The sequence below is a fragment of the Pelophylax lessonae genome, assembly GCF_965119305.1.
Source record: "Pelophylax lessonae genome assembly, chromosome: 2".
Lineage (NCBI taxonomy): Eukaryota > Metazoa > Chordata > Amphibia > Anura > Ranidae > Pelophylax > Pelophylax lessonae.
Window position 1 is genome coordinate 293,643,368 of NC_138769.1, and position 23,356 is coordinate 293,666,723.

The following is a 23,356-nucleotide window of genomic DNA, read 5'->3' on the forward strand; positions in this document are numbered from 1 at the left end:
GGCATAGGCCACTTACATCACTGTTTTGGTATCCTACCTTTTTGTAAGAAACCTTCTTTACCTATCATTCTTTAAGTCACACTACTATTAATGTCACCATTTTTTGAATATTTATTCATATTTTTGTACTCACCCCTACAGATTACTTTGGTGACTGCTATTTTGAAACCGCCCCCTTGTTAATATCTTGGATACACTTCCTCTCTATGAATGTCCTCTTGATGTACCCCATGTGGCTGCTGGTTGGACTCCCTCAGCTCCCGGTGTGGACATGTTGCCCTCTTGACCCAAGCTACATGATGTTCTCTTAGTCTTGCATACTGATTCTACTGCTGTATATTTATATATATTCTATGATGCACCTGCTCTTGATAAAGTGGTCATGTCCACGAAACGCGTCGAGCTTTTTATCGATGCATCTACTCTACTACGATTTGGATTCTACAATATGTACCCATAGCTACCAAGGAACCTATGTACAAGTCTATTACATCATGTGTTTTCGATATTATGCTCTGTACTGTACCATGATCTGCCAATACAATATGCATGTACTATGCAATTGATGCAATGTTACACAAGTTTATATGTAATAATAAACCTGTTTTATTTTTTATCAATGTTCTCTAAACAATTATTACCAACTGCATGTCCTCACACTTCATTTAAAGTCCCATTTTCCCCCCTTCTTTTACCGTTCCCCCATTTTTGTACCTTTTTGTAGGCAGTGGGCTCCAATGTACTGATGTACAATAATTACTGCTATATTACTATGCTTCTATGTTATTATTATCTCCGTACAAGCCCACTGCCTGATGTATTATATTTATTTATTGCTTTGTTATGATATTCCCCTCATATTCAACATGAATAGGGATGGAGGCATCTTGCCCCTATTAGGTAGAGCCTCATTTAAAGTCCCACCTTCTGAACCTCGGTTCAATTCTTTGTTTAATGATTTAGGGATGGAAGTGTGTGGCTGCAGTTTGGTTGTAATGTCAGGCGGTTTGCCTGCATTGTATTCCCTATTGGCTTTACAGCTGGTCCTATCAATATGTGTACAGTGACATGTTCTGTTTTGCTATAATTTGGTCCTATCAGATAGGCATTGTTCCATGCCGGGAGCTGCGATGCGCTCTGGCGGCCCCCCTCCTCCCCCTTCGCCCTGTTTGGACGCGGGCGATGTGGGCGGTCCTATCACGGCGCATCGGCGTCACGCCATCACTGCCGCACGCGTGACGTCTGTTGACGCCACTACGCTCGGCACGTGATTCCATCTCGCGCCCCTATATGGGGAGGATTGTTCGCCGCCTTCCGGGATGATGCTTTGTCCGGGAGGCGACGACTTCCTTCCCACTGCAAGCGTGGACGTGACGCTGGGAGCTCAACCATGACTGACTCGGGTACTTGATTTGGACACTCCCCCCCCCTTTTTGTTCACTAGCTTTTCTGGTCTCACTCTCATTATTGGGTCTCTTGGCAGTGGTACTCTTTCTATGTCAATGCCTATTGGTTCCTATGGTACTCCATACCTATCTTCTCTATGTTCACTTTTTCCCCATACTTATCACCATACCTCTTTGGCATAGGCCACTTACATCACTGTTTTGGTATCCTACCTTTTTGTAAGAAACCTTCTTTACCTATCATTCTTTAAGTCACACTACTATTAATGTCACCATTTTTTGAATATTTATTCATATTTTTGTACTCACCCCTACAGATTACTTTGGTGACTGCTATTTTGAAACCGCCCCCTTGTTAATATCTTGGATACACTTCCTCTCTATGAATGTCCTCTTGATGTACCCCATGTGGCTGCTGGTTGGACTCCCTCAGCTCCCGGTGTGGACATGTTGCCCTCTTGACCCAAGCTACATGATGTTCTCTTAGTCTTGCATACTGATTCTACTGCTGTATATTTATATATATTCTATGATGCACCTGCTCTTGATAAAGTGGTCATGTCCACGAAACGCGTCGAGCTTTTTATCGATGCATCTACTCTACTACGATTTGGATTCTACAATATGTACCCATAGCTACCAAGGAACCTATGTACAAGTCTATTACATCATGTGTTTTCGATATTATGCTCTGTACTGTACCATGATCTGCCAATACAATATGCATGTACTATGCAATTGATGCAATGTTACACAAGTTTATATGTAATAATAAACCTGTTTTATTTTTTATCAATGTTCTCTAAACAATTATTACCAACTGCATGTCCTCACACTTCATTTAAAGTCCCATTTTCCCCCCTTCTTTTACCGTTCCCCCATTTTTGTACCTTTTTGTAGGCAGTGGGCTCCAATGTACTGATGTACAATAATTACTGCTATATTACTATGCTTCTATGTTATTATTATCTCCGTACAAGCCCACTGCCTGATGTATTATATTTATTTATTGCTTTGTTATGATATTCCCCTCATATTCAACATGAATAGGGATGGAGGCATCTTGCCCCTATTAGGTAGAGCCTCATTTAAAGTCCCACCTTCTGAACCTCGGTTCAATTCTTTGCTACATACTATTTACACTGACCAGAAATCAGAGAAGATAGCCAGGCCTGAAACTAGTCAAAGAAATTAGCCTGCCATACCAGATGTTCTGCTTTCATGATAAATTCCAGCATCAGCCTTGTGAGGGTAACCACTTACTCCCCAGATATGAAAAAAATATATAGTGAATGAAAATGAATGCCTAGTTTCTCACTGAAGCTAAATTTTATGGAAGGCTACATTTATATTTCTACAGTGACAATAGTTTTATAAGATTTTCCTAAGTTTTCTTTATGCTGTCTTTACTTTTCATTGGGGGCTTGCTAGTTAATTTCCCTTTTTGTTTTCTTTTCTTTAATGGGTGTGTCAGTACTTGTAGTTCATTCATGTACAGAGTGTGTACACTTGCTGTTTTTTTTAGCTGCTATAAAATGCATTGTAGTTATAATCCCACAGTTGAAAGTTTGATCCTCAGATCAAGCTTTTTTTTTATATTAATCACACCTCAGTTAAAACTTCTTGTACGATTGTAGGCACATACTGTAGATGTGACAAAAACATCCCCCAGTCACCCCTTTGTCTCCGAAGACCTTCAGAATGATTTTAAATGGAGCAATAAAATGTGTCCTGAGGTCATTTGCTTGGGGGGAGGTGGGGGGTTAGAATGGCCAAAGTCTACAGATGTACCATAGGAACTGTACTTGATCTGAAAGTGGTTGTAAAGCCTTAGGGCGTTTTTTTTGTTTGTTTATATCTTACTATGCATTAAGGTTAAAAAACCTTCTGTGTTGCATATGTCCCCCCAGCTCCCCCTTATACTTACCTGAGCCCAACCCTGATCCAGCAATGTACATGAGAGCAGCGGCCCTACCCACTCTGTCTCTTCTCACCTTACTGTACAGATCGATGGCTTCTGCTGCTGCCAATCAAATTCTATGATGGGGCGGGGCCTAGTCAGCCTGTCTGTGTCAATGGACACAGACTAGGCAGCCCAGGAGCAAGCCTGCACAAGTGCCCCCATGGGACAAAGCTACCTATAAGGGAGCTCGCAGAAAAGGAGGAACCAGGAGTGGAGGCAGGGGACAGCAGAAGATGAGGCTCAGGGCTGCTCTGCAAAACCATTGCACAGAGCAGGCAAGTATGATATGCTTGTTTTTTTAAAGGAGAAAATAAAAATGAACCTTTAGGCCTCGTGCTCAGACCTTTTAGCAGCATCCGGCGTTTTCTTGGTTTTTTTTTCAGCTACAAAACAACAAAAAAACGTTATAAGCTTTAAAGAAAAACCCTAGGGCCAGCGAGCTCTGTCCATTGTTTAGCAGAGTTTTTTCTTTTTAAAGGCCGCCAGCACCCTTAACCAACGAGTAGTAGGTTGATTTTACATTCAGTTGCCAGCGGGGAAGCCCACTGGCAGCTGATGACTCATCTGTTGTAAAGGACGAGTCGGGCGGCTTCCCAGCCCCCTTTTCACTGGTTGTGAAGGACGCCACTGGCCCCGCTCCTTAACACTGCAGGTACTAAATGTAGCTGACACACTAGGCTTTGGGTCCTCAATAGGCGGACTCCGGGCCGCGTCCGGACCCAGAGGCGCTTAGGTCTGGACCGCGGTGGTCTGTGCTGAAACTACCTATTTCTTTTATCACTGGTTGCTAGATCACCAGCCGCCCGGTGTCTAGCAATTAGTGATGTCACACGCCCGCCGCCCAGCATTCACAGCAGAGGAGGAACTTATTCCTCCTCGCGCTTAAGCACCCCCACCGTGCTGCATTCCGGGAGTTGTAGTCCCCCATAATAGTCCGTGGACACATGGAGTTGAGGGAAGCCGGGCTTCGGCAGCAGGCGGTGAAGAGACATCTACTCAGGGCACTGTGCAGCCACAATGAGAGACTGCACCTGTCAAATTCAAGCTGTGATGTCGGGAATGGGCGGGACTGCTATCCAGACACGCCCCCTGTGTCAAGCAACACATGCATAGGGAAGAAGGAGAAGGAAGATATGGCAGCCAGCAACAGAAAGGTATTTTATAAAGGTAATCATGTGGGAAGATGGGGGACCTTTGGGGAAGATGAGGGCAGAGGAGAGGTGTGTGTGTTGCAGAGGTTGTAGCAGCTGGGAAGAGGTGCAGTACAGAGGCATTTACGTACATTCGCTACTATGGACAGATTGGTATGGCACTACTCCCGATTTTAACATTGGCCTCAATGAGAAATCTTGGTCAGCTTGGTAAATCACTACTCCCAGTTTTAACATTGGCCTCAATGGGAAATCTTGGTCAGCTTGGTATGGCACTGCTCCCTATCTAACAAAGGTGTCACCTTTCACACCACATTTTTTTGTGTGTAGTTCAAAAGTTTTGGGGAATACCTTTTTTTGTTGTTGGTGTTCTGCATTTGGAATTTGACGGTCACTTTTCCGGACCTCGGACTGAATGAAAAATTGGTAAGTGGACCTTTCAATTTTATATTGGAGTACCCCTGCACTAGGCTAAACACTGCTTAACGCTGGAAAGAAAGCGCTAAAACATTAGCGTTTTTTGTCCTGTGTTTTTAGGCTCTATAGACACTAGGGTTTTTTTAAGATCCTAGAATCCGTTATTAGCATTTTTTTCTGCTCCTAGAAGCTAAATAGTGTTATCCTATGTGTCCATGCACATTACTTTAGGCTATTAGCGTTTTTTGAGCTTCAGTGTCTAGCAGCAGAAAAAAATTGTTGTAAAATTTCTTGGAGCGTTTTTATAGCTTTGTTTTTTTTTTTAAAGGAACTGCAAAAAACACAAATAAAATGCTACCGCAAAAAGCTATTACCAGAATTTTTTCCCACTTTTTTTAGCCTAAAAAACGCTAGTGTGCATGGAGCCTTAAAGCACTTTTTAGCTTTTTAGTGTGCAAGAGGGCCCAATGATACTTGAAGTGGGATTATTGATTGGATAGCTTTTTACTCAGATTAAATACAGACTAGCCTTTCTGTCATTTTGGTCCTGCACAAGACCCTATCTTAAATGTACCATGCTTTTAATTATATCCCTGAGGAAGTCAAGTGATTGTGACGATATGTATTGGAGGAGTTGGGTGATAGAGGACTGTGTTTGTGGAACATAGGAGGGCATACAGGAGCTGCTGCCCCATCGGATGATTTTTTAAAGCGCACTGTCTCAAGTTTTATTGTAATTGGTTATTATGCAATAAATGGGAAACCTTTATATACTACTACACAATGTGAGTGTATCTTTTATACTGAGGGGACGTGGAGGAAAGGAAGTTCAGACAAAGCCAGCTCAGTGAGGAAAGTGGAACAAGAATGAACAGCTGAGGACCCCGGAATTAACCCCAGCAGGGAAAGGTGTTTTTAGACCTAAAAAACAGGTCTAAACTGGAGGGGAGCGCAGTGGTGAAAGGTGGCAAGAGTCACTGCACAATTGTATTAACTGAAATCCACAAGGATGAAGGTGGAAAAACTGTGGGATATGAGAAGCACATTTAAAAGGGAAAAAATATTTGAAAGAAAAAAAAGCACCACTATTTGAAACATAGTCATTTGGGACAGTCACATTTGTTTTGTTTTACTGTACACAAGAAAGTTTGTCACTGAATAATGATTGCTGTTTTGTGGTTTGAAATTGAGGTTTTGGTTTAAAAACATTAATTGGATTGCACATGGATAGGCATTTTTGATTTTATTCTAAATTATTACCATTGTGTTATAGCTGCATGATTAAAGATCACAATTCTTGGCATAACATCATCTTTCACCTTATAAATAAAAATCGGGCTAACTTTAGTTTTTTTTTTTTTTTTTAATTCATTGAAGTGGATGTTTTCCCCAAAAATTTGCTTTTGAAAGACTGCTGCGCAAATACAGTGTGACAGAAAATATTGCAATGACTGTCATTTTATTCTCTAGGGTCTCTGCTAAAAAATATATATATGATGTTTGGGGGTTCAAAGTAATTTTCTAGCAAAAAATACAGATTTTTAACTTGTAAGCAACAAGTGTCAGAAAAAGGCTTAGTCTTTAAGTGGTTAAACTGACCTCATTTGCAGACCAAAGTTCATCCCTTTGATCTAAAAGAACCAAATGATACAATGTTTCTTTTTATCTCAAGCTGAGCAATGTTGTGATAAACTTTGCTGGCTGCCTTTTTTTTCCCCATAGCTATGAGCAGAGAACGGCTCTGCACTTGTTCAACATGAATCGTGGAAATGCCGGATTAAGATCGTTCGGGGAGTTGAATCGCAATTTTTTAACGATTAATTGTGCAGCTCTATATTGGTTGTAAGAGTACTTTGGTGTGATGTCTAGGTCCACTCATACTTCTAAACACTATACACGTAGCAAAAATTGATAATTCAATGAGATGGCTGAAAGCGCAAAAGGGTCCGTAGAGAGTCAATATCAAGTCTTTTCTATATTTGATTTTTTGCCCTGGTCATCTGCCAAAGAAATGTGATGGGCAGTTTGGGGCACTGGAGCCATAAACCTTTGTGGGACAGGAAGCTGATCAGAAAAGTCCAGGGATGCTAGAAAGGTAGATCGGGATTCTATGATTCATTTTTTTTTTTTCTACAGTAAATGTAATCTTTTCAAGATCAAGTGCCAGAGTGAGTTTTTTTTCAGGACAAATGTTTTGCTCCCCGTCAGGGCCAGCACAGAAAGGGGCAATGAGCAGAAGACAATCAAAATTAATTTTAATTTGTAGTGTTCCTCTGGAGATCAAATGCTATTCTAGTCTCTGAAACAACATATTACGCAAACATTGCCTAAATAAGATTACACGGTTGGCCACTTCTGTAGTATTATGCTTCTATGGAAATGCTAAATATCAGATCATGTACACAATGCGTCATTTTATGTAGATGATTGGCTTACTACATCAGACAAAATGTTCAGCTAAGCATCTGCTTTACGTTCAAATACCATGTGTATCAGTGCTTCAGCTTTGATCTTCTAGTTCACTCCCAGAATAGAAGCAGATGTAAGTGGACATACTGCATGATGGGGTTTACAAATTCTGGATGCACATCTGTATTTAGTGATCTTGTGTGCGTACCCCGATCAGCTACTACAAAACAAGGAGATTGTAGCTAAACTAGAAACATGTTTGACATTACAGTATCTAAATTTAATTATTTAGCTTGACTTCTTTTGAAGCATCCTTATTGGATGGCAAATTTTGTCACAGAAAACAAAGTCTTTCAATAGAAGAAATTCAGATGTACTTACCTCCACAGATATTCCTCGACCACTCTGTCCCATAGTGACTGTACCAATCTTGATAAGGAAATCACAATACTGGTAGCGTGTCCCTCTTGTCTCCATCTTATTAGCCTTTGCGTTTTGAAAGAATCCTTTTAATTTAATCATAAGTACGTCAAAGTTTTGGTCCGCAACCAAGCAGGGTCCATTCTCAAACAAAGCAAATATACTGAGTGGGTGTTCTGAACTGTGCATAATGTATAGGAGCTTCCCGGGTTGACCTAAAAGTGATTAGAAAAATCCCTGTGAGATAAAACCCAATACAATGTGCCTGGTGTACTAGTACTAAACAGTATAATCCACCTTTTGTCATGCAAGTTTAAGAAGTTAGGAAAAGTACAGTAGATATACAAAGTCTACACACCCCTGTAAAAATGCCAGGTATTAAAATGTGACCTGTAATATGTGAAGTCAATTAAAAATTTAACAAAATAAAATTGTTTACTGGAGGAAATAAAATAACGTGGATGCATAAAAGAGTACACACCCTCTTATAATTATATAATGACCTATAATCTATGCAATTCAAAGCAAGCTGTAATCTTTAAAAGGGGAAAAAAATTTTTTTTGATACTTTGTTGAAGCACCTTTTGATTTGATGACAGGATTTAGTCTTTTGGGGTAGGGGAGTCTAGAAGCATATCACATTTTACCTTGGGAATCTCTGATCACTCTTCCTTGCAAAAGAGCTCTAATTCTGTTAGATTGTAAGGGCATCTCCTTGTGTGTAGCCCTCTTCAGGTCACACCACAGATTTTCAATTGGATTCAGGTCCGAACCCTGGCTGGGCCATTCCAAAACTTTGATCTTCCAGGGAAGCTATTTTTTGTTGATTTGGAGATATGCTTTGGGTCGTTGTCATGCTGAAAGGTGAAATTCCTTTTCATCTTTTTATCAAAGGCTTGAAGGTTTTGTTCCCAAAACTAACTGATATTTGGAACTGTTCATAAGTCCCTCCATCTTGCCCCAGTACCAACTGGGGAAAAGCAACCTGAAAGCATAATGCTGCCACCAATATGCTTCCTGTGAGTTTGGTATTTTTTGGTAATGCATGGTGTTGGTTTTGCTGTTTTGTCTTTTGGAATCATGGCCAAAAAGTTCAAAATTGGTCTCATTAGACCATAACACATTTTTCCACATGGTTTTGGCAGACCTGATGTAGGGTTTTGAAAAACGAAGCTAGGCTTTGATGTTTTTCTTAGTAAGAAAAGGCTTATGTCATGCCACCCTACCCCACAGCCCAGACATATTATTATTCATTTACAGGTACTTCTATAGCTCCATCAATTTATACAGCTATTTACACACACACATACATATATATATATATATATATACACACACACACACACACTATATATATTATATACACATACATATACATACATATATACACAGTGGGTACGGAAAGTATTCAGACCCCCTTAAATTTTTCACTCTTTGTTATATTGCAGCCATTTGCTAAAATCATTTAAATTCATTCTTCTTCCTCATGAATGTACACATAGCACCCCATACTGACAGAAAAACACAGAATTGTTGACATTGTTGCAGATTTATTAAAAAAGAAAAACTGAAATATCACATGGTCCTAAGTATTCAGACCCTTTGCTGTGACACTCATATATTTAACTCAGGTGCTTTCCAATTCTTCTGATCATCATTGAGATGGTTCTACACCTTCATTTGAGTCCAGCTGTGTTTGATTATACTGATTGGACTTGATTAGGAAAGCCACACACCTGTCTATATAAGACCTTCCAGATCACAATGCATGTCAGAGCAAATGAGAATCATGAGGTCAAAGGAACTGCCTGAATAGCTCAGAGACAGAATTGTGGCAAGGCACAGATCTGGCCAAGGTTACAAAAAGATTTCTGCTGCACTTAAGGTTCCTAAGAGCACAGTGGCCTCCATAATCCTCAAATCGAAGACGTTTGGGACGACCAGAACCCTTCCTAGAGCTGGTCGTCCGGCCAAACTGAGCTATCGGGGGAGAAGAGCCTTGGGGAGAGAGGTAAAGAAGAACCCAAAGATCACTGTGGCTGAGCTCCAGAGATGCAGTCAGGAGATGGGAGAAAGTTGTAGAAAGTCAACCATCACTGCAGCCCTCCACCAGTCGGAGCTTTATGGCAGAGTGGCCCGACGGAAGCCTCTCCTCAGTGTAAGACACATGAAAGCCTGCATGGGGTTTGCTAAAAAACACCTGAAGGACTCCAAGATGGTGAGAAATAAGATTCTCTGGTCTGATGAGACCAAAATAGAACTTTTTGGCCTTAATTCTAAGCGGTATGTGTGGAGAAAACCAGGCACTGCTCATCACCTGTCCAATACAGTCCCAACAGTGAAGCATGGTGGTGGCAGCATCATGCTGTGGGGGTGTTTTTCAGCTGCAGGGACAGGACGACTGGTTGCAATCGAGGGAAAGATGAATGCGGCCAAGTACAGGGATATCCTGGACAAAAAACCTTCTCCAGAGTGCTCTGGACCTCAGACTGGGCCGAAGGTTTACCTTCCAACAAGACAATGACCCTAAGCACACAGCTAAAATAACGAAGGAGTGGCTTCACAACAACTCCGTGACTGTTCTTGAATGGCCCAGCCAGAGCCCTGACTTAAACTAGAGCTGCACGATTCTGGCCAAAATGAGAATCACGATTTTTTAGCTTGGAATAAAGATCACGATTCTCTCACGATTCTCTGTGTAACAAAAAAAAAATTGGGATAACTTTACTGTTGCGTTTTTTTTTTTATTCATTAAAGTTTATTAATTGCGTTTGAAAGACTGCTGCGCAAATACAGTGTGACAAAATATTACAACAATCGCCATTTTATTCTGTAGGGTCTCTGCTAAAAAAATATATAAAATGTTTGGGGGTTCTAAGTACTTTTCTAGCAAAAAAAAATGATTATAACTTGCAAGCAACAAGTGTCAGAGAAAGGTCTAGTCTTTAAGAGGTTAAACTTCCTTTTTCCCTGGCAGAGGGAAGGAAAAGATACAAATGTAATCATTTTGTTTATAGTTACTGGGAGACTTTAATGCTGATAGGCGTTTGCGGGAGGAAAGATACAATGTAATCATTTTGTTTATAGTTACTGGGAGTTTTCCACAGCTGTTTTCTCTGCTCACTCAGCTATGCAAAGAATCGAGAATATGTCAGGTTTAGATCGTCAGGGGGGGTGAATCGAGATCGCGATTTTCATACGATTAATCGTGCAGCTCTAACTTAAACCCAATTGAGCATCTCTGGAGAGACCTAAAAATGGCTGTCCACCAATGTTTACCATCCAACCTGACAGAACTGGAGAGGATCTGCAAGGAGGAATGGCAGAGGATCCCCAAATCCAGGTGTGAAAGACTTGTTGCATCTTTCCCAAAAAGACTCCTGGCTGTATTAGATCAAAAGGGGGCTTCTACTAAATACTGAGCAAAGGGTCTGAATACTTAGGACCATGTGATATTTCAGTTTTTCATTTTTAATAACTCTGCAACAATGTCAACAATTCTGTGTTTTTCTGTCAGTATGGGGTGCTATGTGTACATTCATGAGGAAGAAGAATGAACCTAAATGATTTTAGCAAATGGCTGCAATATAACAAAGAGTGAAAAATTTAAGGGGGTCTGAATACTTTCCGTACCCACTGTATATATATAATACATACATACACACACATATACATACACACATATACATATATTTTTATTTATTCGACAGTCACATAAGTCCCTGCCCTCAAGGAGCTTACAATCTAAAGGTCCCTAACTCGCATTCATTCACACACACACCGATTTAGACAAGGGCCAATTACCCTACCAGTAGGTCTTTGGAGTGTGGGAGGAAACTGGAGTATATAGGATAGGTGTGTGAACCTCTACTGTTGTAGTCAGCGCCCAATAGGCTTAGATGTAACGCGTATAGGGGCGAAGCCTTCCCTGCTGCTCGGTGTATCCTCTCAGCTGTGCGATCTCATTGTTACAAGCATGACTCCAAGTGGCTGTTTGTGAGAATATTGATTTTAATAAACGGCTGTTACCAGATTATCCGCACGGAGAGCATTAGATTTCTTTTTGTTTCTTTGCTTATGTGGTGATCTCTATGTGCCCTGTGTGAAAGCGGCACCATCGCTGTTACCTTGTCCCTGTGCATCCGTCTGAGACCTCCTTACCATTTGGCGACATCTGCCTGTGACCCCAGAAGGGTAAAAAAGCTGTTTTTGACTCAGTGTTCTGGGTCAAATCTTAAGGTGAGAGGCTTTGATCTCTGGTGGCGGTGGAGTGAAGCACAATATCATATATTAATCACGTCTGTGGTGGCCATTACTTTGAGGATTGAAATGCACCTATTTATGGACATTTAATTTCATGGTTTTGAGTGCATGCACATATTGATTTATTGACACTTATTTATTTTCTGATTTTTTTGTGTGATATTGGGAAGCACTTATGATTTAAGGTCATTGAGTTTGCTTATTATTTACACATATTGTCATTATACATATAATTTTTTTTTTTTACATATTCACTATTCATTTTTCTGGCGCAGCACCTGTTTGTTTTGAATTACTTATATTGTGGAAGTGGATAAGGGCTCTTTCACACGGGCGGTCCGATCAGATCCGCCTGTCAGTTTTTTAGGCGGATCTGATCGGATCCTCCTTGTATCCCTATGGGGCAGCAGATGTCAGCGGAGACACCTCCGCTGACACCCGCTGCCATCCGTATCCGATCCTGTCCGTGAAATCCGGACAGATGGAAACCCTATTTTCCATCCGTCCTGGGGATTGGATCGGATGAGAGCGGATAGGCGGTCCGCTCTCATCCGATCCCCCATAGAGAGCAGCGGGGGCTGAGACACCTCCCTCTCCGCTCTGCAAGCGGAGACGGAGCTGTCATCCGCCGGCTCAGCGGGGATCGCGGATCGATCCCCGCTGAGCAGCACAGATCCGCCTACGGAGGCGGACCGTGTGAAAAAGGCCTAACACTATCTGGTGGTGGCTGCCGGATATTTTTTTCAAAAAAACTTTTTTTTATTTATTACACATAACTGCGCTGATAGCTTTTTTGCACATATGTGTGTGAGCCGCTAAGGCTGTATGGGGACAAAGTCCTGTGCCCACTGCTGCGAGTGCTGGCCGGGAAGAGAGCTAGTCTATGCTTCAGGAAATGGTAGAGAGTGACTGGGTGTCTCGGGAGCCACACTTCAAGTCAAGACCTGCTGTATGGTAGTGAGTTCACTTAGGAAAGATTAGGTCTTGTCTATTTCTGCATTCATATAAGCTGTACTATATGGGTAGTGGCTGCACTGGGGAGCAGTATTACACCAATTGACCCATTCCGAGTTTCCAGGGATGTGAACCTTTGTTTGGCCTCCTTATTTAGGGAGACCGTGGTCCACACACTGGTGGGTTTAGTGAGGAGAGTCTGGTGCCACCCTACTTCATTGACATGCTGGCAATTTTAGGTGGATTTGCATTGTTGTGGGTGTGTGTGGGCATGCACACGTTTATATCACATATTTAGCACCACTAATTGTCATCCATCAGAGAGACACTTGTCCCGTAAGGACAACTTTTTGTTTGTGGTCATCTCAACCCTCCCTTTAGGACAAGGACAATTAGGTCCTTCTTGAATTTGTTCTGGTTTTTTACTGGTTTTTCATTAATTTTATTTATTTAAAAATCAGGACAGGTAGGCGATACGTACTTATTCATCTGTCCCCCATTTTTTTTTTTTATTAAAAGTCATATCACCTTTGGCCTTTTTTTATATATATTTTTACATACATACATACATACATACATACACATATTTTTTTTTTATTATTATTATTATTATTAGGATGGATTTTTTTTTTATGTTATATTAAATTTGTTCTTTTGATTTTAGGATCCAGGAAGAATATGGCTTTAAGATATTATACAGATATGAATGACCCCTATATTTTCTAATTCTGCAAGAATGCAGTGAGACTGCCATGTGTTTACTCCTGGATTAGCCCCAGTTGGTGCATATCTTTATTGGTAGGGAGTGACAGTGGTTAACTAATATCAGGTCCGCCTCTGCTGCTCGCCACCCATACCATCTATTACAGCCTAGCTCCTAGATGAGACCGGATATGATGCTGCCAGATACCTGGAAGTGACGTATATGCCGGTGGAACGCAGATCAGCCCACACTTCCGAATCTACGAGTGTAGAGTGTGCTCCACCAATGTTAAAGGCGGCTTGTAACCGCGCCATAGGTTCCACCAAAGTACTTCTGTTATGCCGGTGGGGATTGGCAGCATCAACAGCAGCTTTTTTTGCAACTCCAACAGAGGAACCATATATATATATATTATATATATATATATATATATATATATTTATATTTATATTTCAAGGAGGTAACAGTGGGTACACTGATGGGAGCCTATTGCTTGGATAAAAAATACTTGATGTCTCGTATCTCACACCCTCACATTTTTGTAAATATATTATAACTTTTAATGTGACAACAATGAATAAATGACACTGCTACAATGTAAAGTAATGCGTGTACAGCTTGTATAACAGTGTACATTTGCTGTCCACTCAAAATAACTCAACACACAGCCATTAATGTCTAAACCGCTGGCAACAAAAATGAGTACACCCCTAAGTGAAAGTGTCCAAATTCGGCCCAATTAGCCATTTTCCCTCCCCGATGTCATGTGACTCATTAGTGTTACAAGGTCTCAATGTCCAAATTGAGCCCAAAGTGTCAATATTTTGTGTGCCCACCATTATTTTCCAGCACTGCCTTAACCCTCTTGGAGCTGGTGGATGTTAGAGACTTTGCGCTCTTTCACCTTCCGGTTGAGGATACCCCACAGATAGGGTTTAGGTCTGGAGACATGCTTGGCCAGTCCATCACCGTTACCCTCAGCTTCTTTAGCAAGGCAGTGGTGGTCTTGGAGGTTTGTTTGGGGTCGTTATGTTGGAATACTGCTCTGCGGCCCAGTCTCTGAAGGGAGGGGGGATCATGCTCTGCTTTAGTATGTCACAGTACATGTTGGCATTCATGGTTCCCTCAGTGCCGGCAGCACTCATGCAGCCCCAGACCATGACACTCCCACCACCATGCTTGACTGTAGGCAAGACATACTTGTCTTTGTATTCCTCATCTGGCTGCCGCCACGTATGCTTGACACCATCTGAACCAAATAAGTTTATCTTGGTCTCATCAGACCACAGGACATGGTTCCAGTAATCCATGTCCTAATCTGCTTGTCTTCAGCAAATTGTTTGCGGGCTCTCTTGTGCATCAGCTTTAGAAGAGGATTCCTTCTGGGGGCGACAGCCATGCAGACCAATTTAATGAAGTATGCATCTTATGGTCTGAGCACTGACAGGCTGACCCCCCACAGCTTCATCGTCTGCAGCAAAGCTGGCAGCACTCATACGTCTATTTCCCAAAGACAACCTCTGGATATGATGCTGAGCATGTGCACTCAACTTCTTTGGTCGACCTTGGCGAGGCCTTTTCTGAGTGGAACCTGTTCTGGTAAACTGCTGTACAGTCTTGGCCACTGTGCTGCAACTCAGTTTCAGGTACTTGGCAATCTTCATATAGCCTAGGCCATCTTTATGTAGAGCAACAATTCTTTTTTTTTTCAGATCCTGAGAGGGTTCTTTGCCATGAGGTGCTATGTTGAACTTCCAGTGACCAGTATGAGAGAGTGAGAGCGATAACATCAAATTTAACACACCTGCTCCCCATTCACGACTGAGACCTTGTAACACTAATGAGTCACATGACATCGGGGAGGGAAAATGGCTAATTGGGCCGAATTTGGACACTTTCACTTAGGGGTGTATTCACTTTTGTTGCCAGCGGTTTAGACATTAATGGCTGTGTGTTGCGTTATTTAGAAGGGAACAGCAAATATACACTATTATACAAGCTGTACACTCACTACTTTACATTGTAGCAAAGTGTCATTTCTTCAGTATTGTCACATGAAAAGTTATAATAAAATATTTACAAAAATGTGAGGGGTGTACTCACTTTTGGGAGATACTGTATTTGTATGTACTGAAAACTGTTATATTATGGTTTTGTATATTGCATGTTATTTCCTGAGGGTGAATGTTGATCTGTGATTGGACCCTGGAGCAACACACACTACCATTGATGTATGACGGGCTGGACCTACCAATGAGGGTGATCCAAATTGCAGATACAAATGTATGGTGGGTCATTTGTTCTTTTGGCCCAAAGTACAATATGAACAAGTTGCCTCCAGGACTGCTCCAATAATGCAAGGAGACCAGATGGTGTCTGTGATGGCTAGGCTGATGCGTTTCAAGCAGTGGCGGCTGGTGCTCCAAATTTTTGGGGAGGCGCAAAAAGAAAAATGTAATAGGTATTGCTTCGCGGCAAAAACGCGGTCATGGTAAGGGCATGGCACAGGTCATCGTACAGGAGATGGTATAGGCATGGCACAGGTCATGGTAAGGGCATGGCACAGATGATGGTAAGGGCATGGCACAGATGATGGTACGGGCATGGCACAGGACATGGTACGGGCATGGCACAGGACATGGTACGGGCATGGCACAGGACATGGTAAGGGCACGGCATAGGTCATGGCACAGATGATGGTATAGGCATGTCACAGGTCATGGTACAGGAGATGGTACGGGCATGGCACAGGTCATGGTACGGGCATGGCACAGGTCATGGTACGGGCATGGCACAGGTCATGGTACGGGCATGGCACAGGTCATGGTACGGGCATGGCACAGGTCATCGTACAGGAGATGGTACGGGCATGGCACAGGATATGGTACGGGCATGGCACAGGACATGGTACGGGCATGGCACAGGACATGGTACGGGCATGGCACAGGACATGGTACGGGCATGGCACAGGACATGGTACGGGCATGGCACAGGACATGGTACGGGCATGGCACAGGTCATGGTAAGGGCATAGCACAGGTCATGGCACAGATGATGGTATAGGCATGTCACAGGTCATGCTACAGGAGATGGTACGGGCATGGTACAGGAGATGGCACAGGTCATGGTACGGGCATGGCACAGGTCATGGTACGGGCATGGCACAGGTCATGGTACGGGCATGGCACAGGTCATGGTACAGGAGATGGTATAGGCATGGCACAGGTCATGGTAAGGGCATGGCACAGATGATGGTATAGGCATGTCACAGGTCATGGTACAGGAGATGGTACGGGCATGGCACAGGTCATGGTACGGGCATGGCACAGGTCATGGTACGGGCATGGCACAGGTCATCGTACAGGAGATGGTACGGGCATGGCACAGGTCATGGTACGGGCATGGCACAGGTCATGGGCTGGCTCGCTAACTCGACTCCTGTCCTGTGACTCCACACTCTGTGAGACGTCCACAGTGCGCTGCTCCTCTCTCTTCACTCTGACGGCGGCGGGAACCGGCGGGAAGGTGACGGAGTCGGGCGGTGACGGTGAGTGACTGCCGCACGCACCGGCACCGCCCCCAACGACGTCAGCCAGGATGTCCTGAATGATTGGTCCAGGCTGGAGTCTGGACCAAACACAGCCAGGACAGGACTAGTGAGGAGTGTCGGGCGCATTGCTCTGCGCCCCGGTGACACCCAGAACGGCCGCTAATCGGCGCCTCTGCCTGGCACCACGTGGGATGCCAAACCCCTCCCCCCATAGCCAGCAATAGGTCCGGCGCCCATAGTGGACTTTACATGGTAATTTTTTTTTTCTTTGAAGATGATTCCCCAATCATCTGCGCCCCTGCGCCCCCTATCGACCGGCCGCCACTGGTTTCAAGTGAAAACCCTCTGCTGGAAGTTTACTAGTTAGTTAGTCAGGAAGTTTACTTCAAGCATCAACTACCCTTTCAGTAAAATTATACTTTGCTGGCGGGGAAATGCTGGTCATGTGGGTACTGCTGGAAGAAGCAGCGGCTGCAGTAGAGTGCAGAGCCGCTGCTTCCTGTAGGACTCCTGTCACAGGCATTTCATATCACTCTGCCTGTGACAGAGCCAGAACTATCCAGGAAGCAGCGGCTCTGTCACAGACTGCAGACATCCTAAGTCTCCTGCAGCAGCCGGGAGATCGCACAGCACCTGCAGCCTAGTGCGTGCCCATCCAATGCAGCCTAAACAGTGCCCATCCAATGCAGCTTCACCAGTGCATGCCCATCCAATACAGCCTGATCAGTGCCCATCCAATGCAGCCTCACCAGGGCAAGCCCATCCAATGCAGCCTGACCAGTGCCCATCCAATGCAGCCTCACCAGTGCGTGCCCATCCAATGCAGTCTGCAATGAAGAGAGAGGAGAGCCGCAGAATTACACAGAGCGGGGAACTCCCGCTTACCCGGTGACCGCTGTCCTACAAAGTCCTGCCTCCTGGACCAGCTCCTATGATAGATGTCACCAATGTGCTATCATAGGAGCCGGTCCAGGAGGCGGGCTTTATATGACAGCGGCCGCCGGGTAAGCAGGAGATCCCCGCTCTGCTTGTAATCTGGCCACGCTCTCCTCCCTTCCCAGGCAGCCTTTGCCTATAGTCAGATGGTAGCTGCTGTGGCCGTGCCCCCCGACACGACTTCCTTCCTCCCCAGCAAAAAAAATTAAATTGTCAGAGTGGGCAGTGGGCCACATTGCCTGCAGTTCCGGGCCACATGTTGGACATGCCTGCTCTAGACTGTACATATTAAGTTCCTGAAGTTGCTCTCGATAGGTTTTATCCCCCAGACCTTTTACCTTTTTTGTTACCCGTCCCATGCACAAATAGGGTTCATAAAGACAAGGATGAGGGAGTTTGAGGTAGAGGAACTTGACTGGCCTGCACCTCAACCTGACAGAATACCTTTGGGATGAATTATAGTGGAGACTGCAAGCCATATCTTATTGTCCAACATCGGTGCCTGACCTCACAAAATGTGCTTCTGGAAGAATGGTCAAAAATTCCCATAGACACAATCCTAAACCTTGTGGACAGCCTTTTCCAGAAGAATTGAAGCTGTTCAAGCTGCAGAGTGTGGGCAAACTCAATATTGAACCCTACAGACTAAGACTGGGATGCCACAAGGTGACATGCAAATAATTAGACTTAACCCATTGTAATCCAGCACATTTTAGTAAATGGCTTGAAGTCCTGAGGCTCAGCTTTAAAGTATACATACAGTACTTTGCTTCAACTTGCAGAAAAGCAGTGACCCCCTAAAAAATGGAAACAGGTATATGGTGTCTTACATATTCCACTTGTCATACAGTATATATTTACCCACATCTGTAATCAGGGCACGTTATTCTAAAGCAAAGGTTAGAATTATTGAGCATCTTTCTGTACCTGTCGTTCCAACATTGGCCCCTGCGGTGTGATATGTCTCACAGTCCACATAGAATGTTCCTTGCTTCTCTGCTCCCAGCTGCTCCAGCCTGCGAGTAAGAAGTTCCACAGTCTGCTGCACGCTCTTCCCTTCTGCTAAAGGAACTTGAGCCACACTGAGGGAAAACACAAACAAATTTTATCATTTATAAGCATTAAAAACTGCTTTAGTACAAGAAGAATGCACAAATTATATTGCCTGACTGTAAATATCACAAGAATATAAAAAATGAAAAGGAGAATGTAGAATTTTTGAGAAAAAGTGGCTAGCCCAACAAGTATAACCACTCCAATCATGATTCAGTTTCAGATTCAGTAGTAGAAGTGATCCTAAGACGGAGGTGGGACTTGTTTCCTCTACAGAAATTCAAGAAAAGGATTTTATGGTCAAACAAAATCTGTTTTCGCCATCATTCATTAAAGTGGTTTTAAAGGCTAATTATTTTTCTTTTTAAATAACAAACATGTTGTACTTACCTGTTCTGTGCAGTGGATTTGCACAGAGCAATCCCGATCCTTCTCTTCGCTGGTCCCCTGCTGGTGCTCCTAGCTTTACCCTCCTCCCGAATCGCTGCTCTATCTGGCCATTCAGAAACAGAGTACAGCTCGACCCCACTCTTGTAGGTAAGTGCCTACAGAACCAAATTAAGATCCCACAGGTAGACATAGGGGTGAAATTATATAAACTACACCCTATAAAAAAGGCCTTTACCAAAGAATGAGATCTTTTTCAAATCATGCAAAAAAACAGTGAGCCTCAAAAGGCCTACAAAATAAAGCAGTTACACAGCTTGGATTCCTCCCAATAAGGAGCGACAAAACATAGAAATACCAAGTATAGTATTGTTGGACTACGCAGAGCCCAAAGGATTTCCATCCGGTCCTACTTACAGTGTAAAGAACAACCACACAAACACACATACAACACTTATACCCCCACCACCTCCCCCCTAATAATAAGACAGGAGAGCTGAGAAGCCCAGAGCATGGTATTAGCAAGCCAGCAAAAGAATGAGATCTTTGATAGTACTCAAGGCCAAATGTTGATCCAAACTGAATGGGAGAAAAGTCAGAATTTGTCTCACAGAGTATTTCCTGGAATTAAACTTCACTGCCTCACAAAAAGCTACATATGCTTTCCAAATGCCACAGTGAACCTTGCAAGCAGTGGATTTCCTGGGTTTGATGAGTGTAACAGATAGGCGCTATCCTTTAGTATCTGGGCTGCAACAGCTATGCTGTCAAAGCCAGCATCTGTGAAGCAGGGTGGTAAGCAGGTCCTTGGGACAAAAAAATCTGGGCGATTTGAAAAAGCCCACTAGGAGCCTGCAAGGAGCCCAATAAGGTCCAGTTACAACTTCAGTGGAGCAAACGAGGAAGGAGTTTCAGAGGAGGAAAAGCATAGAGAAGGTTGAACTGATCCCACATAGTCACCAGAGGACCCACTGCTATATCTAGAGGATCACTGAACCCAGAGACAAACCTGGAAGCCACGTCCACTTCCAGCTTCCCCCACTTGAGGGAGAGGTCTTAAATCACCTCCGAGTAAAGAGACCAATCCGTGTGGTTGTGAGGTTCAGCTCATAGTTTCAGTATATTGACTCGGGAGACAGGTTTCCTCTGGTAACCAAGTCCCCTGCACCAATAGGGTGTCCAAAACTCTTCCCCAGCCTGTCAGGCTGACATCTATCATGAGAATCTTCAAAACCAATGGAAGCAAGTATTTCCCCAGGGGTGGGTTTGTGAGCCACCAAGCCAGAGATAACCTGGTCCTGGGTGTCAGGCAAATCTGCAAATACAAAGGTTAGATAAACAGCCACCAAACATACCAGAAGTTATGTCTTTGCAGCAAGTAGCTTTTGAAAAAAAAAATGTACATCATTGTAGGGTAAGGATAAGGCTGATTCGATCAGGTCTGCCTGTCAGTTTTTTAGGTGGACCTAATCAGATGTTACATTCACCCCAATAGACCGGCAGATGTAAATCTCCGGTCTAATCCACTAAAAACAAACCTCTATGTAAGTGGACTGGAGGTGATCAGGTGTAAATAGACAGCGGAGTCTGTTTATACCCGACCAAATACAGAGGAGCGCGGGCTCTGTCCGTGTCCATTCTGAATAAACTGAGGGGACAGAAACCTGTCATCCGCCCGCTCTGCTCTGATCAACAAGGGATCAGTGGCCAGATCCCCTGCTGATCAAAACAGATGGTGCTCGTATGAAAGGAGCTTAAAAAAGGAGCAGAAATTGGAGATTATATATCTAGCCCTATGTTTTCCTGAGGTGCATTGCTGCTGGGTTAGACTAAAGAAAACAATGTAAGTTTCAATAATAGAAAATACCTTTTTAAAAATGCATTCTTAACAATAAAGGCAAGTGTATGCAAGTAAACCTACCTATTTAGACACTAAAGATATGTAACATTGCACCTTTAAAAGGGCCACTATAGCAAAAAAACTGAATTTTTGTAAAATCTTACCGTAAAATTCCTTTCTCTGAGTCCTCTGACAGTCGTCGCCCACTCATACAGTCATCACCAATGGGTATTGACCTCTTATCCATAGGAGCAAGCTAGGCAGAAGACTTGTTAAAAACAAAGCAATTTACATAGACACACCTATGGGGGCTGTCCCACTGGTCCAATACCCCCCTGCAATCAGCCATCCCAACTCAGTTTGGTAGCAAGCAGTTAAAGTCCAAAGAACCCCAATAGAGGGGCGGCGACTGTCAGAGGACTCAGAGAAAGGAATTTTACGGTAAGATTTTACAAAAATTCCATTTTCTCTTACGTCCTCCTACAGTCACCGCCCACTCATACAGTCTTCACCGATGGGATGTCCCAAAGCAGTGTAGACATGAGGGGTGGGAAACGCAACCGTCAGAAAAGGCAACGCAGCACCCACAGCAGAGAAAGGAACCTTACGAGAACAGAAAGGTATCCTCCAGTAACATAAAAGCGCAACTGGAGCAATAACCCAGGAAAGCAAATAAACAAGGGGGAAAAAAGACAACCCCAACAGTCAGGGCTCTGCAAAACTAGGGTCCCCTTAAGATACTGCCGAACACAGAACTTTGCGGCCAAAAGAGGCATCTGCTGATGCCAGAACATCAAGTTTATAGAACTTTGAAAAGGTGTGCACAGACGACCAAGTTGCAGCCTTGCACACCTGGGCCACCGAAGCCTGATGCCGGTAGGCCCACGACGCACTCACCGCTCTGGTAGAGTGCGCCTTGACAGGGAGGGGCGGAACCCATTCCTTAATCGAATAGGCCTGTACAATCGTCTGTCTGATCCATTTTGAAATGGTCGCCGCAGACGCAGCCATACCCTTCCGAGGTCCCTCAGGAAGGACAAAAGAGAATCCGACTTCCGAAAGGATTCAGTGGACGACAGGTAAACCCTGATCGCCCTGACAACATCCAAGGAATGAAAAGCAAACTTCTTAGGATGGTTGGGATTCGCACAGAGCGAAGGCAAAACAATGTCCTCATTAAGGTGAAAGTCAGATACCACCTTTGGAAGGAAAGACCGGTTAGGTCGTAAAACCACAAGCCCGCCAACTCCGATACTCTGCGGGCAGAAGTGATCGCCAGTAGAAAGGCAACCTTCTTAGACAGCAGAGGCAAAGAAATTTCCCTGATGTTTTCAAAAGGGAGAATGTTGTAGAATGGACAGAACCAAGTTCAAGTCCCATGGAGGTAGAGACGCCCTCCGAGGAGGGGGCCAAGTGATGCACACCTTGAATAAAGGTGCGAATCAGAGAGTTAGACGCCAAGGGGCGCTGAAAAAGAACAGCCAGTGCAGACAACTGGCCCTTAATCGTGGACAACGCCAGGCGTTAAAGCCAGCGACTGTAAAGCAGGATGGAAGATCGGTCCCTGAGACAGTAGATCGTCTCGTAACAGGAGCCGCCATGGAGGCTCGACGTCTAGTTGAATGATGTCCACATACCAAGACCGGCGCGGCCAGTCTGGTGCCACCAGAATCACCAACGTTGGTTCCGAGACCAACCTGCGAAGGAACCTGGACAACAACTGAATCGGAGGAAAGGCATACAACAACTGAATCAGAGGAAAGGCATACATTAGACGATATCGGTGCCAAGGCACCACCAGCGCATCCGAGGCGTCTGCCAGAGTATCACGCATCTGTGCCACGAACCTTCCCACCTTGTTCTTTAGCCGGGACGCGAACAGATCCACGTCCGGGGATCACCAT

At 43.8% G+C, this 23,356-nt stretch overlaps 1 protein-coding gene across 1 annotated transcript in view; it reads right to left on the reverse strand.

Annotated features, from left to right (window-relative positions):
* MED20 (mediator complex subunit 20) overlaps nucleotides 1–23,356 on the reverse strand; it is a 49,024-nt gene that overhangs the window by 13,875 nt on the left and 11,793 nt on the right. The window contains exons 2-3 of the mRNA XM_082244733.1: nucleotides 19,100–19,254; nucleotides 7,728–7,981 (exon numbers count right to left, since the gene is read on the reverse strand). Coding sequence (XP_082100859.1) covers nucleotides 7,728–7,981; nucleotides 19,100–19,254 — 409 coding nt within the window. The remainder of the gene's footprint in view (nucleotides 1–7,727; nucleotides 7,982–19,099; nucleotides 19,255–23,356) is intronic.